At 41.8% G+C, this 15,159-nt stretch overlaps 1 protein-coding gene across 2 annotated transcripts in view; it reads left to right on the top strand.

Annotated features, from left to right (window-relative positions):
- The window catches only part of LOC108272279 (gamma-aminobutyric acid type A receptor subunit gamma3), a 142,124-nt gene that overhangs the window by 108,202 nt on the left and 18,763 nt on the right, over positions 1 to 15,159 (top strand). For both annotated transcript variants that reach the window (XM_017480598.3, XM_053683677.1), the window contains one exon: positions 940 to 1,022. In XM_017480598.3, coding sequence (XP_017336087.1) covers positions 940 to 1,022 — 83 coding nt within the window. The remainder of the gene's footprint in view (positions 1 to 939; positions 1,023 to 15,159) is intronic.

The raw sequence follows: 15,159 nt of genomic DNA, 5'->3' as shown, positions 1-15,159 counted from the left end.
ACACGACATGCATTTACATTACATTACATTATGGCAGACCTTATCCATTTCTCACTTATACAGCTGAGCAATTAAAATTAAATTAAAATTAAATTAAAAATAAGTTCTGAGCCTTATTATTACGGTTATTATTATCATTATTATTATTATTATTATTATTATTATTATTATTATTATTATTATTATTATTATTATTATGATGATGATTATTATGATGATGATGATTATTATTATTATTATTATTATTATTATTATTATTATTATTATTATTATTATTATTATATCTTTGACTGGTTTACTGTGCCATTGACTCCGATGTGTGTTTTGGATTATTTAAAAAATATATATTTTTCAGTCTTATTGTGTTATGTGAACGTTTATTTATTTATTTATTTGTTTATTTATTTATTTATTTATATTCTCGCCTGTTTGAAATTTGAACTCTGACTGGTTTGAATTTCGGATTCGTTAATAAACCCCGTCCACACGGATCCTCGCCGCCTCCTGACCGATCCTCGTCCAGCGTCCGTTTTCTGCAGCGTGTGTGTTTGTGCTTTCGCAGCTTTCGCTCGCGAGGCGTTTCTCATTCGAAATTCTTTTTTTTTTTTTTTTTTTTTTTTTTTTTACAATTTCGAAGTTTTTTGCCGTTTCCAAACTACAGAATGAATGCGACTGCGCTCCTAGTTTTCCGCTTCAGTCGCTCGATTAATTATAACGAGCGAGAGTTTGGAAACGCGCACTCGCAGTTATAATCCTCAGAGAACAGATCGTTATGTAATAAATTAGCAATGCTACGACGTGGGATTAAAGCCGATTTAATTGAACGCGAACATCTGTTCACGAATTAGTTTTTTATTGGGTGTTTTTTTTTATTATTATTAAACTCCTACTCCTTCTATATTTTAATTTTTTTTTGCTGGTGTCCATGTTTCCTCACAGGCTGACTATAAACGCTGAGTGTCAGCTGCAGCTCCATAACTTCCCCATGGATGAACACTCCTGCCCACTCATCTTCTCCAGCTGTGAGTGTATGCACACACACACACACACACACACACACACACACACACACACATATATATATATATATATATACACAGTGTCTCGGAACCAGTCTACCCTTCACTGCCTGGCTTTTAAAGATAAATATGTCTCTCTATATGTTAACATTCTGTACATGGTGTTATTTCTTCTAATTCTTATCAGCCTACTTAAACATGTTATAAGCGTTATTTGGACAGGATTAATACATTATGGAGATTAGAGATGCTCGTTAAGATATGTGTATCACGCACACACACTTCACACATTTTACATCAATCTGATTGTATTATAAGTGTTTGCTTGTTATCGCTTGACCATTAGTGGGTCACATGACCGTAACGTATGTACAGTAGATGTACAGTACCTGTGCTAGGGACTCGATAACTCACCTGAAACTCTCAGCTTCTCTGACACGCCCTGTTAGACATCATCTATATTTGAGCGTTCTGCGTTTTTAAACCTGGCGTCGTGTCGGTTCTGATAGAAGGGAACGAGCTCTTCCTGGAGGGTCTTTAATAAAGACAAAAACACTCTGCACTCACGAGTTGTCATTCCCTTCGAATTGTGCAGCAAGATGCTGGACACACTGCATGAAGGACATCTGGGCACTGGAGAAATGAAGGACTTTGCCTGCAGCTATACGTGGTGGCTGGGAATTGACAAACAGATTAAAGATCTAACAAAGGTTCATCCTGGATGTCAAAAAGGTTCAGAAATCACCATCATTAGCTCACCTCTCCATCTATGGGAATGGCCTTCAACTTCATGGCAAAGAGTACATGTTGATTTTTCTGGGCCGTTCTAAATACCCTGAAGTTCTTTTCTTCCAATGAAAACAACCACATCAGAAAAGACCGTTTATGTATTGAGGACAATACTCTCCAGGAATGGGTTTCCGGAACAAATCTGTACGGACAATGGACACCAGTTCATATCAGACGAGTTTCACAAATTCATGAAACAGAATGGCATCAAACCATTACTCCAGCACAACACCGCCCTGTCACTACTGGCTTGGCGGAAAGATTTGTACAGACTCTCAAAAAAATGGACATTTTGTTAGGACACATGGCATCGTGGACTCGATCAAATATCAACAGAGATTAAATGAAAACCTGACTGCCTCTGACAGAAAGATTCAAATGGGCCGTGGTCGGATCTTCCAGCAGGACGATGATCCAAAACATCATCAAAATCAACACAGAAATGGTTCACTGACCACAAAATCAAGGTCCTGCCATGACCACCCCAGTCCCCTGACCCGAACCCCATAGAAACCCTGTGGGGTGAACTGAAGAGGAGAGTCCACCAGCGTGGACCTGAAATGTGAAGGATCTGGAGAGGTTCTGTACGGAGGAACTCTCTCAGATCCCTCGCCATGTATTCTCCAACCTCATCAGCGTTATAGGAGAAGACTCCGAGCTGTTATCTCGGCAAAGGGAGCTAGCACAAAATACAGACTAAAAGGGTGCCAATAATTCTTGCACACCTACATTTGAGACAGATTTTTATTTATTTTGATAAACCTGTGTTGTGTTTGAAATTGTTTGATATCCATCAGAGCAGAGTATTTTTTTTTTTTTTTTTTTTAACAAAAGATCAAAAGGTTCAACAAATAAAGACAATTTTTCACAGCCTTCACCGCTCATATTTACCATACAAGGGTGCCAATATTAGTGGAGGGTGCTGTACATCACCTGGAATCACCCAACTTGGTATCCATCGTGACATTTGGATTTTATTGGCAATTCCTGGTACTATCGCCAATCTTCGTAAGCCTGCTAGGCTGAGCTCCGTTTTTATTTGAGGCACGTGGCCCATTGGAGCACATTTTTATTTGGAGTAAGGGTTAAGGGTCTTGCCCAAGGGCCCATCAGTGGTCGCTTGGCTGGGGCTTGAACTCAGTAACCCAGAGCCTTTAACCGCTGAACCACCACTGATCCACAGCTGAGCAGTTGAGGGTTAAGGGCCTTGCTCAAGGGCCCAGCAGTGGCGGCTTGCCGGTGCGCGGTTTTGAACTCATGATCAGATCAGATCAGAAGTCCAATGTCCTGACCACTAAGCTACCACTTCCCATTTCTACTCTGTATGTAGTGAGCACACACAGTGGATAAGAATATATTCGGCCTAACTTAAAGATGGAGGATTTTGCACGGAGCAAGAATTGTAAAAAAAAAAAATCTGCTGGGTTTAAACCTTTTTAATCATAGCTCTAGATAGATAATATCATTATATTCATTGTCGAGGCCAGATTTCTTACCCACGAGTAGGCACTAAACCCGGTCAATAATTCAAAAGGACTAGAGTACTGTCCTTGCAAGCAACCGTACAGTTTAATATCTGTGTGTAATAGAGTATGTTGATAACAATAACTCGTCCTGACCACACCACGACGATGTTGATTATTTTCACAAAGCAGCGTGACACTGACTGCTCTGTTCCTCACAGAACCAAGGTCCTAGATGATGTTCCTAGATCATTTAAAATTTCACGAGCCACAGTTTGATGTCATACAGCTAATATGCTTCAAACACTGTATCGATGAAACAGAAATCTCCAGAAAAGTCTCAGGACCCGACGGAAGAGATATGGAGAAAACACCGGGCTTGTTCTCGGCGCTGAACCCGTGCAGATGACCCTCATTACACAGACACGGAGAACGCACGGAGACCTGACTGGGGTCAGCTTTTGTTCATCGTCTCTTGAGCTGAAAGAAACAGCCAGACGAAGACCTACAGCATTTCCTGTACCTGCCTGGAATACAGACGAGATGCACTGTCTCTCAGAAAGAGAGAGAGAGAGAGAGAGAGAGAGAGAGAGAGGAGGAGGAAAATGTTAAACGGTCCTTTAGGCGCAGCAGCATCCTCATCCCTTGTTGACTGACTCTCATCTCCCGGGTGACGACCCCATGCTATTTCCTTCTCTAAGGATACAGAACATCCCGAGCGGCGCGTTTTAAATGGAAGGCGGAATGTAAATGAAGGTTAATGTCCACTTGTCTGGAATCTGTAAATCAGTATCCTAAACACGGTGAAGGTATTCCGGGTAAACTGCTCAGAGCGGCGTGATATCCATCCTGAGAGGAACGCGGGCCAAACGGACCGTTTTAATACTTCACACTTTTTTTCTGCAGAGCGAAATAGTTCTGGGGAACAGATCTGGCAACGCAGATATGCACAGCACAGTGTGTCGCTTTTTCAGTGTCACTTGTAGCTAAATGCCCAGGTTATTTAAATCTCCGTACACCACAGCAGTGTTGGAATTCTCGTCTCCTGTGTTGATTCGTTTCCTTATACTAGGTTTATATTCATGCGATTCTTCAAACACTTTACTTCTTCTGTGGGAACTTTAGACCGTGTGCCAATTATACATTGGCTTTCATGCCCAGATTAACTAGTTCGTGCAGAATTGTGCTTCACTGAACTAAATTTACAAGATGAATTCAATCGGATCTTATTTATTAAACACAAATATGCAGTTAATACACATGAGATGCCGGCGATCCCGACCCCTTCTGCTCTCCGGACCTGCCCGATCCATCCTGATGCTCTACTTCTGGTTGGAGTTCTCATCAGTTGGAGGTCACATGCTGCTGCTGAGGATGTCCCACATGGTGCAGACTGAAGATCACTGAGATTACTGAGGACGCTTCCACTTAAACACTATAAAGATGGCTTTGGAACTCAATTCATATGAACAGTTATGCCATGAGAGCTTTAGCACTACAATTACCACAAACGGTCCTGCACTCGAGTCTCCATCAGTGAACAGTGGAGAAGTTCAACACAACAGACTTCCTGTAGAAACTGTAATGAATTTCCTGCTTACACGACCGCACTATTACAGCATTGTAGTCTTAGAACATTTATAGAAGGGGTGTATTTATTTATAATCGCACTATCCGGTGTCACCCAGATGAGGACGGGTTCTCTCCTGAGTCTGGTTCATCTCAAGGTTCCTTCCATCTTCCTCATATCGTCTCGGGGAGTTTTTCCTCACCACCGTCGCCTCTGGCTGCTCATTAGAGATAAATTCATACATTTAACATCTCTATCCTGAGTGTATATATTTCTGTAACGCTTCTCTGGGACAATGTCCACTGTTAAACATTCTATACAGATAAAACCGAAATGAAATGAACTGAATAACTTGTCCTGTAGTCTAGTCCTTTCTTTTTCGAAAGTCCTAGAATGAACGGTTGCTTCTCAATTACGCAATCACCTCATTGCTAACAATCTTTTTAAGCCCCTTCAATCCGGCTTCTGTAAACTCCACAGTACAGAAACAGCTTCAGTTAAGGTCGCTAATGACTCGTTAATAGCTTCTGACTCTGGTTCTCTTTCTCTCCTCATCCTTCATGATCTCAGTGCGGATTGACACTGTCGATCACACTCTTTTACCTCTCCGTCTCGAAACTGTCTCGGGTGTCTCAGCGAGACAGTTTAATTCAGTTTAGATCTTATCTCACAGTTGGTAGGCAGTTTGTGTCTCTGGGTGAATGCGGGTCAGAGATGGGTTCAGTTCGCCGTGGTGTCCCTCAGGGTTCAATCTTGGGTTCCTTAATTTTTAGCATTTACATTTTTCCTCTTCATCAGCTGTCAAGGTCTCTCGGTCTTAACGATCATTTCTGCGCGGACGATAAACCGGGCGATAATGTAGCGGTCACTTCTCAAGTTAAGTCAAGTGGAACAAAATGGCGTTTCTTCGGGACCATGGTGCAACACGGAACAATACGCAAGATTAAATAACGTGCAAATACACAAGAGCGTGAGACGAGTGCGAAACAATAAATGCACGGGATACAGAATGAAAATTGTAAACATGGACTGTAGCTATTTTGTAACGTAGCAGCACAAGTATAGCAGCGATACTGGCAGCAAAAACAATATCCATAGAATAAAGTGACTGATGCAGCTACTGTATGTAAAGTGCAGTGTGCAGTAGTGCTGAGTCTTACTGGGTAGCTGGGTTAGTGTGTGTGCAGTGGTATGAGTCTTACTGGGTTAGTGTGTGTGCAGTGGTATGAGTCTTACTGGGTTAGTGTGTGTGCAGTGGTATGAGTCTTACTGGGTTAGTGTGTGTGCAGTCTTACTGGGTTAGTGTGTATGAGTCTTACTGGGTTAGTGTGTGTGCAGTGGTATGAGTCTTACTGGGTTAGTGTGTGTGCAGTCTTACTGGGTTAGTGTGTGTGCAGTCTTACTGGGTTAGTGTGTATGAGTCTTACTGGGTTAGTGTGTGTGCAGTGGTATGAGTCTTACTGGGTTAGTGTGTGTGCAGTGGTATGAGTCTTACTGGGGTAGTGTGTGTGCAGTGGTATGAGTCTTACTGGGGTAGTGTGTGTGCAGTGGTATGAGTCTTACTGCTTAGTGCGTGTGAGTCTTACTGGGTCAGTGTGTGTGCAGTCTTACTGGGTTAGTCTTACTGGGTTAGTGTGTGTGCAGTGGTATGAGTCTTACTGGGTTAGTGTGTGTGCAGTGGTATGAGTCTTACTGGGTTAGTGTGTGTGCAGTGGTATGAGTCTTACTGGGTTAGTGTGTGTGCAGTGGTATGAGTCTTACTGGGTTAGTGTGTGTGCAGTCTTACTGGGTTAGTGTGTGTGCAGTCTTACTGGGTTAGTGTGTATGAGTCTTACTGGGTTAGTGTGTGTGCAGTGGTATGAGTCTTACTGGGGTAGTGTGTGTGCAGTGGTATGAGTCTTACTGGGGTAGTGTGTGTGCAGTGGTATGAGTCTTACTGCTTAGTGCGTGTGAGTCTTACTGGGTCAGTGTGTGTGCAGTCTTACTGGGTTAGTCTTACTGGGGTAGTGTGTGTGCAGTGGTATGAGTCTTACTGGGGTAGTGTGTGTGCAGTGGTATGAGTCTTACTGGGGTAGTGTGTGTGCAGTGGTATGAGTCTTACTGGGTTAGTGTGTGTGCAGTGGTATGAGTCTTACTGGGTTAGTGTGTGTGCAGTCTTACTGGGTTAGTGTGTGTGCAGTCTTACTGGGTTAGTGTGTATGAGTCTTACTGGGTTAGTGTGTGTGCAGTGGTATGAGTCTTACTGGGGTAGTGTGTGTGCAGTGGTATGAGTCTTACTGGGGTAGTGTGTGTGCAGTGGTATGAGTCTTACTGGGTTAGTGTGTGTGCAGTGGTATGAGTCTTACTGGGTTAGTGTGTGTGCAGTGGTATGAGTCTTACTGGGGTAGTGTGTGTGCAGTGGTATGAGTCTTACTGGGGTAGTGTGTGTGCAGTGGTATGAGTCTTACTGGGTTAGTGTGTGTGCAGTGGTATGAGTCTTACTGGGGTAGTGTGTGTGCAGTGGTATGAGTCTTACTGGGGTAGTGTGTATGAGTCTTACTGGGGTAGTGTGTGTGCAGTGGTATGAGTCTTACTGGGTTAGTGTGTGTGCAGTGGTATGAGTCTTACTGGGGTAGTGTGTGTGCAGTGGTATGAGTCTTACTGGGGTAGTGTGTGTGCAGTGGTATGAGTCTTACTGGGGTAGTGTGTGTGCAGTGGTATGAGTCTTACTGGGGTAGGTGTTCGACAAGCCCAGGGGAGCGTTGGGAGGCAGCCGGGTGTTGAGTAATCTGACTGCCTCAGGGAAGAAAGTGTTGCAGAGTCTGCTGGTGGTGGCACGGATGCTCCTGTACCTTCTGCCAGATGGCAGGAGGGTGAACAGTCCTTGAAAAGGGTGAGAGGGGTCGCCCGCAATACTGGTGGCTTTGCGGACGCAGCGGTTGTTGAATGTGGTGTCAATGGAGCGTTTTTTCCGCTGTCCTCACAATCCGCTGTAGGGTCTTGCGGTCGGACGCCAGGCAGTTCCCGTACCACACGGGGAGACAGCTGGTCAGGACACTCTCTCTCGTCCCTCTGTAGAAGGAGGTGAGAATGGGAGGGGGACGTTTGTCTCTCTTTCCCTTCTTGACTAGGCAGGTGGTGTTGAGAGTCCAGGAGACGTCTTGAATCTTCTCTTAAAACCTATTTCTTAAGGATCGCTTTTACTTGATGACTTTTGATGTAATTTAATATACCATTATTTTTTATTAATAATTGAATTGTGTTTCAATGCCTGTATTCTCTTATGTAAAGCGCCATGAGAGGCCTTTTTAAAGATGCCATATATAATAAATATTAATATTATTACTACAGTAATGTTCACGCGCGAGCATGGGCGCCAGTTAAAAATACACGCTGTGGGTAACGTAGATGGTCTTACTGACATTTTTTTGTGGTCGTAAAATGATTTGTTTAACTTCAGAGTCGTGTGCTATTTTAAGCAACAGTATTGTAATCGGCTCGCTTCATTCACGCTCAAGACTTCTTAACTTGTGTTATTATTATCATGATTCAGAAAGAAAGAAAAAAAAAAGTGAGATCTATCCGCTTAAAAATAGACCTGAAATAATCTACAGCTGTATATTATGGAATGCGGAATTTAACGGTCATGAAGGCTAAGCTAACAGCGTAAAGATTAGCATGCCATGGGAGGAGACATTATAACAGCCATTGTGATATAGACGCCTATGGCGTGTTCGTGGACTTTTTGCGGCGTTGTGACGAGCATGTGTTCGGAGGATGTGACAGAACTTGAAATCTTCTGCGTGTCAAAGTCGTCATTCATTCCGGGCTGGAATGATGAATATTATTTCCAGCCTCGTGTTCCTATTTGACGCTTGCTGCGACTTTAAAAATGATGGAAACGAGTTTTCCGTCGCACAGAGCATGAGTCACTCGCTGCCACCGAAGTGCCATTAACGGAGGGAATTGCTTCGCTCCACCCCACTCAGCAGACATGACAGCAAGCACATTAAGCATCAGGCCACCGATGAATGGACTCCCACTCACACAGCAGCGTCTCCTTCCTTGTATAAGAGCCGCGTATAAGAGGAACGGCGAGTCCGAAATTAGCCAGACTGTATAAGTATGCTCATACAGTACGTTACAACAGAGAGACTTTGATCTGGGAATAACGCATCCGGATCGTACGTCTCGTCTTCAGTAATGTGTTTAAAAGAAATCCGACCGTGTACTCTCAGTCTCTTTCCTCTGAATTATACAGTTCCATATTAGATTTATTCATAAAGTGGCTATCTGGACACTCTTCATATTTTTTCTAGCGTTTCCGTGTATTTTTCTTTCTTTTTTTTTTTTTCTTTTTAATGCGGTTTCCCTACAGAAATGAGGAAAACAGCACAAACGTCGACGTCAAAGAATGAAATACTGTAGTGGAACATCGCAGACGCGTTAACGCTTCGCAGGTCCTCACACGCTTCGAAGGCTAGCGAAAGAGCGATGTTAGCAATGTCGTGTTAGACGTCACGGCGTCCGGATCACATCGTGATCACAATGTCGCTCTGCAAACATCGCAGGTGTTCACGTTCACGGCGCGTTTTTTTCTTTCTTTTTCTTTTCCTTCACGTTTTCGATTGAATCTGTTCAAGGCGTCCGTGGAATAAAAGCTCGTTAATAAACTTATTAGGTGCAGAGTAGAGAATTACACCTGAGTAACCAGAGCTCCTAATCCAAATAAAGCTAAAATGAACAGCTAACAGAGAATACCCGAGATTGACATTAAATTAATTTGTGTTGAACCAAAGCCAAATGAGACCAAAGAACATTAGCTGGAGATTATTAACGATTTGGTTTGTGTACATTCGGGATGTTCATGTAGACAATCGGATTGAAAAAGGCAAAGAGAGAGGTTGTTATTTTCTCTATAGTGAAGGATTACAGTATAATCGGCGGACGCGGTTCTTAAAAAGCTGCAACACTTCGTTAAAAAGCAGGCCCGTATCTAAAGACGATAGCGGGGCCTCATTTGGATATCTCTGATCATGCTCGTCTGTGACGAACCCAGCTACGTTTCTCTTTCTTCAACCTTCAGAAATGGACTTAACTTACAGTAAGCTTGACTTCAGGATCATTATGGAGTTAGTGGATCGTGGTGTAATCATTTTCTCGGGGAAGGTGAAACCTGGTAAAAGGAAGCAGAACCCAAAAAGACAAAAAGTCTTGGGAGCAGGTTTTAACCTCCATGAACCTGATGAAGGTCATGGAACAAAACTCTTCAACATGACAGCATACTGATCGTGATTCTGTACTTTACTTATATTACTTATATTTAGTTTAAGTAAGTGTTTTTGAACACAGAACCAACTAACGAGTTACCAACTAAGCAAATAAATGAGAAACTATGGTGGGTGTAAAAAAAAAAATAAAAAAAAAATAAAAAAAACCAAAAAACAATAAAGGTCAGTACTTTTGCTAGTTAGAGCTCTAGCTTTCCCTAGTGAGTCTGGTACATTTAGTCGTTAAACGTAGCCAAGGTAGCTACCGTCAGGAACAATTCACCACCACACCACCAGAGGGCCCATGAATTCTAGTACACTCGATTACAGCATTTGGCAGATGACCTTATCCAGAGCGGCTTACAATTATTTAATTTATACACCTGAGCAGTAGAGGGTTAAGGGCCTTGCTCAAGGGCCCGACAGTGGCAGCTTGACAGTGCTGGGGTTTGAACTCAGAACTTTCCGATCAGAAGTCCAACATCTTAACCGCTGAGCTCCCACTCCTTTAATGATCATAGCCATTTCCTGTTCACAGACTATACAACGCTCGACACTACTCACTGTCACTGTCATTTTACAGGAAATGGCACTGAAACCGATCAAACACAAACTTTAAAAGTCCGTCCTGTTTACTGAAAATGAAACAATGAAATTGAGAGAAAATAAACTCTAGCCTATAAAATGCTGTGGATGTTTTTTTTGTTTGTTTGGTTTTTTTGTGTGTGTGTGTGTTTTTTTTTTTGTTGTTGTTTTTTTTTTTTTTTTAATCTGATTAGATTACAGTCTGTTGCCAGCTCCTGAAGCTTGTGGTCAGAAAAGATAACAGATTCACTGATGGCTCCGAGGCTGAGACAAGTACATTTCTAATGACCTATTAACTGCCAGATGCTGGACAGCTGAGACTGAGCAGTCCTTCAGCGTGGACCAAAATGGATGCTCTTGTAATTTATGGTGCATTCTGTTGAGCTTGGAGGTCATATGGAGTCCTGTCTGAAACTATTGGAACGGCGAGGCCAGTTCACGTGTTAGTCCTCTACACCAAAGACGTATGGGTTTGAGATCAAAAGATGGAGATGAGACAAGAGTTTAGGATTTCAGCTTTTATTTTCTGGTGTTTACATCTAGACGTGTTAAACAACATAAAACATAGAACCTTTTGGATCAGACCAAGCAATTTTTAGGTGAGCAAAAGTATAGGAACAGATCAGTCTTGAAGTAAATTAAAGCAAATAATACATAATATTTGGATGCATATCCGTCGCTTGTAATAACTGCATCAATCCTACGACTCACTGACACCAAACTGTTGGTTTCTTCTGTTGTGACGCTTTTACAAGTGTCTACTACAGCTTCTTTCAGTTGTTGTTGGTTTCAGGGGGGTTCTCCCTTCAGTCTCCTCTTCAGGAGGTGAAATTCGGCTCAACTGGGTTTGACTTGGCCAGTCTCAAACCTTCCACGTTTCCATCCTGATGAAGTCCTTTGCTGAGTCGGCAGTGTGTTTTGGATCGTTGTCTTGCTGCATGATGAAGTTCTTCCAGATTCATTTGGACAGAATGTTCCTGTAAACTTCTGAATTCATTCTGCTGCTCCATCATGAGTTCCATCATCGATGAAGATTAGTGAGAATGTTCCAGAAGCAGCCGTGCAAGCCCAAGCCATGACGCTACCTCCACCATGTTTCACAGATCAGCTTGTATGTTTTGGATCAGGAACAGATCCATTCTTTCTCCATACTTTATCCTTTCCGTCACTTTGGTAGAGGTTCATCTCGGTTCCAGAACTTTTGTAGGTTCCTCTGGGTTCCGATTGTTACCTCTGATGAGTTGCTTTCTCAAGAAAACATGGACCAACCCATGTGTATGAGCAAAGACTTAACTTTGACAAGCGTCATAATAGGATGTAAAATAAATTGCCATGTAATTTAACTTAATAGCTTGTTAGCAAGGTATGTACATTAATGCAAGCTAGTGACATATTATTCAAATCTGGTCTTGATTTTTATCTTTAATTTGGCCTGATATGTTTAAAAATGCTTACGTTTAACTGTGACGGGATCGTTTGTTGTACTAGCCATGCAGTTATATGAACATTGTGCATTGCGCCGTGCTTTGTTTTGAATCATTTTAGCAGAAAATAGCAGATATGACATTAGCACTAACCTTTATTTCATTTCTTTATCTCTGGCTACTGTATAGCAGTAAATACTAGGTATATCTTCAGAATATAATAGTTTAACATCCTATCCTATCAGCATGGCACTCATGCTAACTAGCTTGCTAGATAGCTTAGTCAAAGATATGTCTCCAGAAGGTGGTATTTATTTATTTTAACGTCAGTAGCTAGATTCTTCTAACAAGCTAGCTGAAGTTTGACCAGCTAGAATGCTAGATGCTAGAATAACTATTGTCTTTTGCATTGCATTAACCATGTTCACTAGCATGTTAGCTAACTAACATGTTAAGCTAACCAACCGTTCATGTGCAGGTCTGCTAGTGCTGGGCTCATTATCAAGTTAGCTAATGTGAAGACAGTTAGCAGAAAGTTAGCTAGCAAGCTAGCTAGGGTTAAGCTGGTTAATGTTAAGCTCCACTGCAAGATCTATAGTTATAGTTATTATTTTCGTTGATATTTTATTGTATTTTATTTAATTCTTCAAGTACAGTACTGTAGTACGTCTAATTGATTTCTGCTTTGCAGTATAAAGATTTTGTGTGATGTTTTTTGTTTGTTTTTTTAGAAACCCAGTCGCTGGTCTGAATTTGCATACATGCATATGTATGAAGGTGGCTGTCCTCATTACTTTGTATGTTATTTGGCAGTCGAGTCTCCAAATATGTGACTGAACAATTCGTCTGCCAGGCTTCTGTGTTTGAGAGAAGTGAAATTCCACGCTTCCTGATTAAATTTAATATCGCTTTATAGATGCTGTCACCGAGGATTCATGTTCATTGATAGAATTTCTCTTTTTCTTGTTTTTTTATTTATTTATTTTTTTATTAAACACTTGTTCATGAAAACAACAACAACAACAACAAAAAAAACACCAAAGACAGATTCCCTGTTGTAATTCGACCGGTTTAATTAGATGCACATTTCAATGAGCAGAAGGGTTTTTATTTAATGGGAATGTTCTTTTGAACTCAAATGTTTAACACTGAAATGGGAATCAAATCCTTTTCATGAAACCTTTATGCATTCTCAGCTTAGTGTTTTGATTTGGATGTAACGCATATGATCGGTTTATCACAGTTTTTTGTGGTTTCGTGTCTCATTTACTACAAAAAAAATAAAGAAGAAGATAATGAGGCATGTGGTTTTTGGAAAATAATCAACAACAGTGTGGTGGTAAAAGCAGACACACTGTTACCACACCCAAGCGGATTATCGTCCTTTTATAGCAGCAGTGTTTTATTCCCCTTAAGCCACAAGTTACCAAGAGAGTGTAAACTCCTCTGTCCTGAAGACGCCTTTACCTCTGACTGTTACAAAGCTCTGAAACTGGAGACTCCTTCCATAAATGTTACATAAACATCTCCTCGACGTGTTGACGATTACATGCCTTTTTAATCCGTTTAATCCATTCAAGTCCCTCCGAATGAGCTGTTGCTATAGAAACGATGGCACACTAAAACCGAGTGTCTTAATACAAACCCTGTCAGAGCTGCTGTTGATGAAAATGAATCAGAACCTCCTGCGCAGTCTTCTGTTCAAGCGCAAATTGGAAATAAAACCAAGATGAGCGCTAAGGTTGCCGGTCCGGTCCGTGTAGAGTCAGATAGAGTTCACTGGAGTTTCACGGGAGTACCGCTCTTGATAAAGTCCACACATTCTCCATCATTTCTCCATCATGGACCTCCATCAGATTGACAGATTCACACCGTTGCTCTTTTACACTGTCTGTCCTTGTAACAGCTCATCTGATATCGCAAATACATCACCACAGTTGGAAACCAAGTGAGGCTAGGTGGACATGGCTTACTTCCTGAAGACAAAACTCACTTACTGAAGAGAAAACTGAAAGCGGAAAGACCCAGAAACGAGCAGCAACTGAAGGCGTTTGCATGGGTCCATGGGCTCTAGACTTCAGGCGGTCAAAGAATTAAAAAATAATTCTAATATTAATGATTATTAGTTTGTCCAATTACTTTTGAGCCCGAGTAAATGGGAGGGACTCTGTAATAAATGGCTGTCATTCCTAAATGCTTAATGCAATAATTTTGTTAAACCCCTTGAATTAAAGCTGAAAGTCTGCACTTCAATCACATCTTGATTTCTTCGTTTCAAATCCACTGAAGTGGTGTACAGAGGCAAAATTACAGGAATTGTGTTGCTGTCCAAATACTTATGGACCTGACTGTATAATCCTTTATCAGCGACTAGTGAATGTGTCCGTCGACTAGTCTATATAGCCTTGCTACATTAGCCGGATTGGCTAACACTTAACACTGGGGCTGGAGTCAGTTTACATGCGTTTATATCCATTAGTTCCAACTGGATCAGGTTCTTCCTCAGCCCTTTCCACTGTGATGCACTACATACTGGCGTTCCTCACCATAACACATGGTGTTCTTGGTTGTCTGGGTTTGATAAGCATAGCTAGAAGCCAAACCAATGAGTCACTTTCTGAACTTATGAACGACCTGGCACCAGACATGACCCAGCTCATGTCCATCAACCGAGCCCTTCTTATAGCTCAATGACCGATCTGAGATGAGGAGCATGAGGACGTGATGTCTTCAGCCATGTCCTGAAGATACTTCCAGTGTAATAACGACTTGGCAGTCAGACTGCCATTTTCAACTCCTGGCCAAACTGGACATGCATGACAGCCTCTCTCAAAATGGTGGCAGGACTGGATAGTGGAGTCTAACCAACAGCACTGAATACACGGCTTCCCACAGCACGCCAGTTCAGACAGAATTCACGAACAATTGATTTGGATTGACAGCTGAACAGTCAGTCGTGCACTAGTCCAGAGTGCTTTAAGTTTGAATCGTTAACTTCATCAGTTAATTAACTAGCTTCTATCTCTTTCTAATAGTGGTTATAATGCATGATTAACTTTT

Source organism: Ictalurus punctatus, chromosome 11 (assembly GCF_001660625.3).
Source record: "Ictalurus punctatus breed USDA103 chromosome 11, Coco_2.0, whole genome shotgun sequence".
In the NCBI taxonomy this organism is placed as follows: Eukaryota; Metazoa; Chordata; class Actinopteri; order Siluriformes; family Ictaluridae; genus Ictalurus; species Ictalurus punctatus.
The sequence above is the reverse complement of the archived record's forward strand: the minus strand, read 5'-3'. Positions and strand labels throughout refer to the sequence as shown.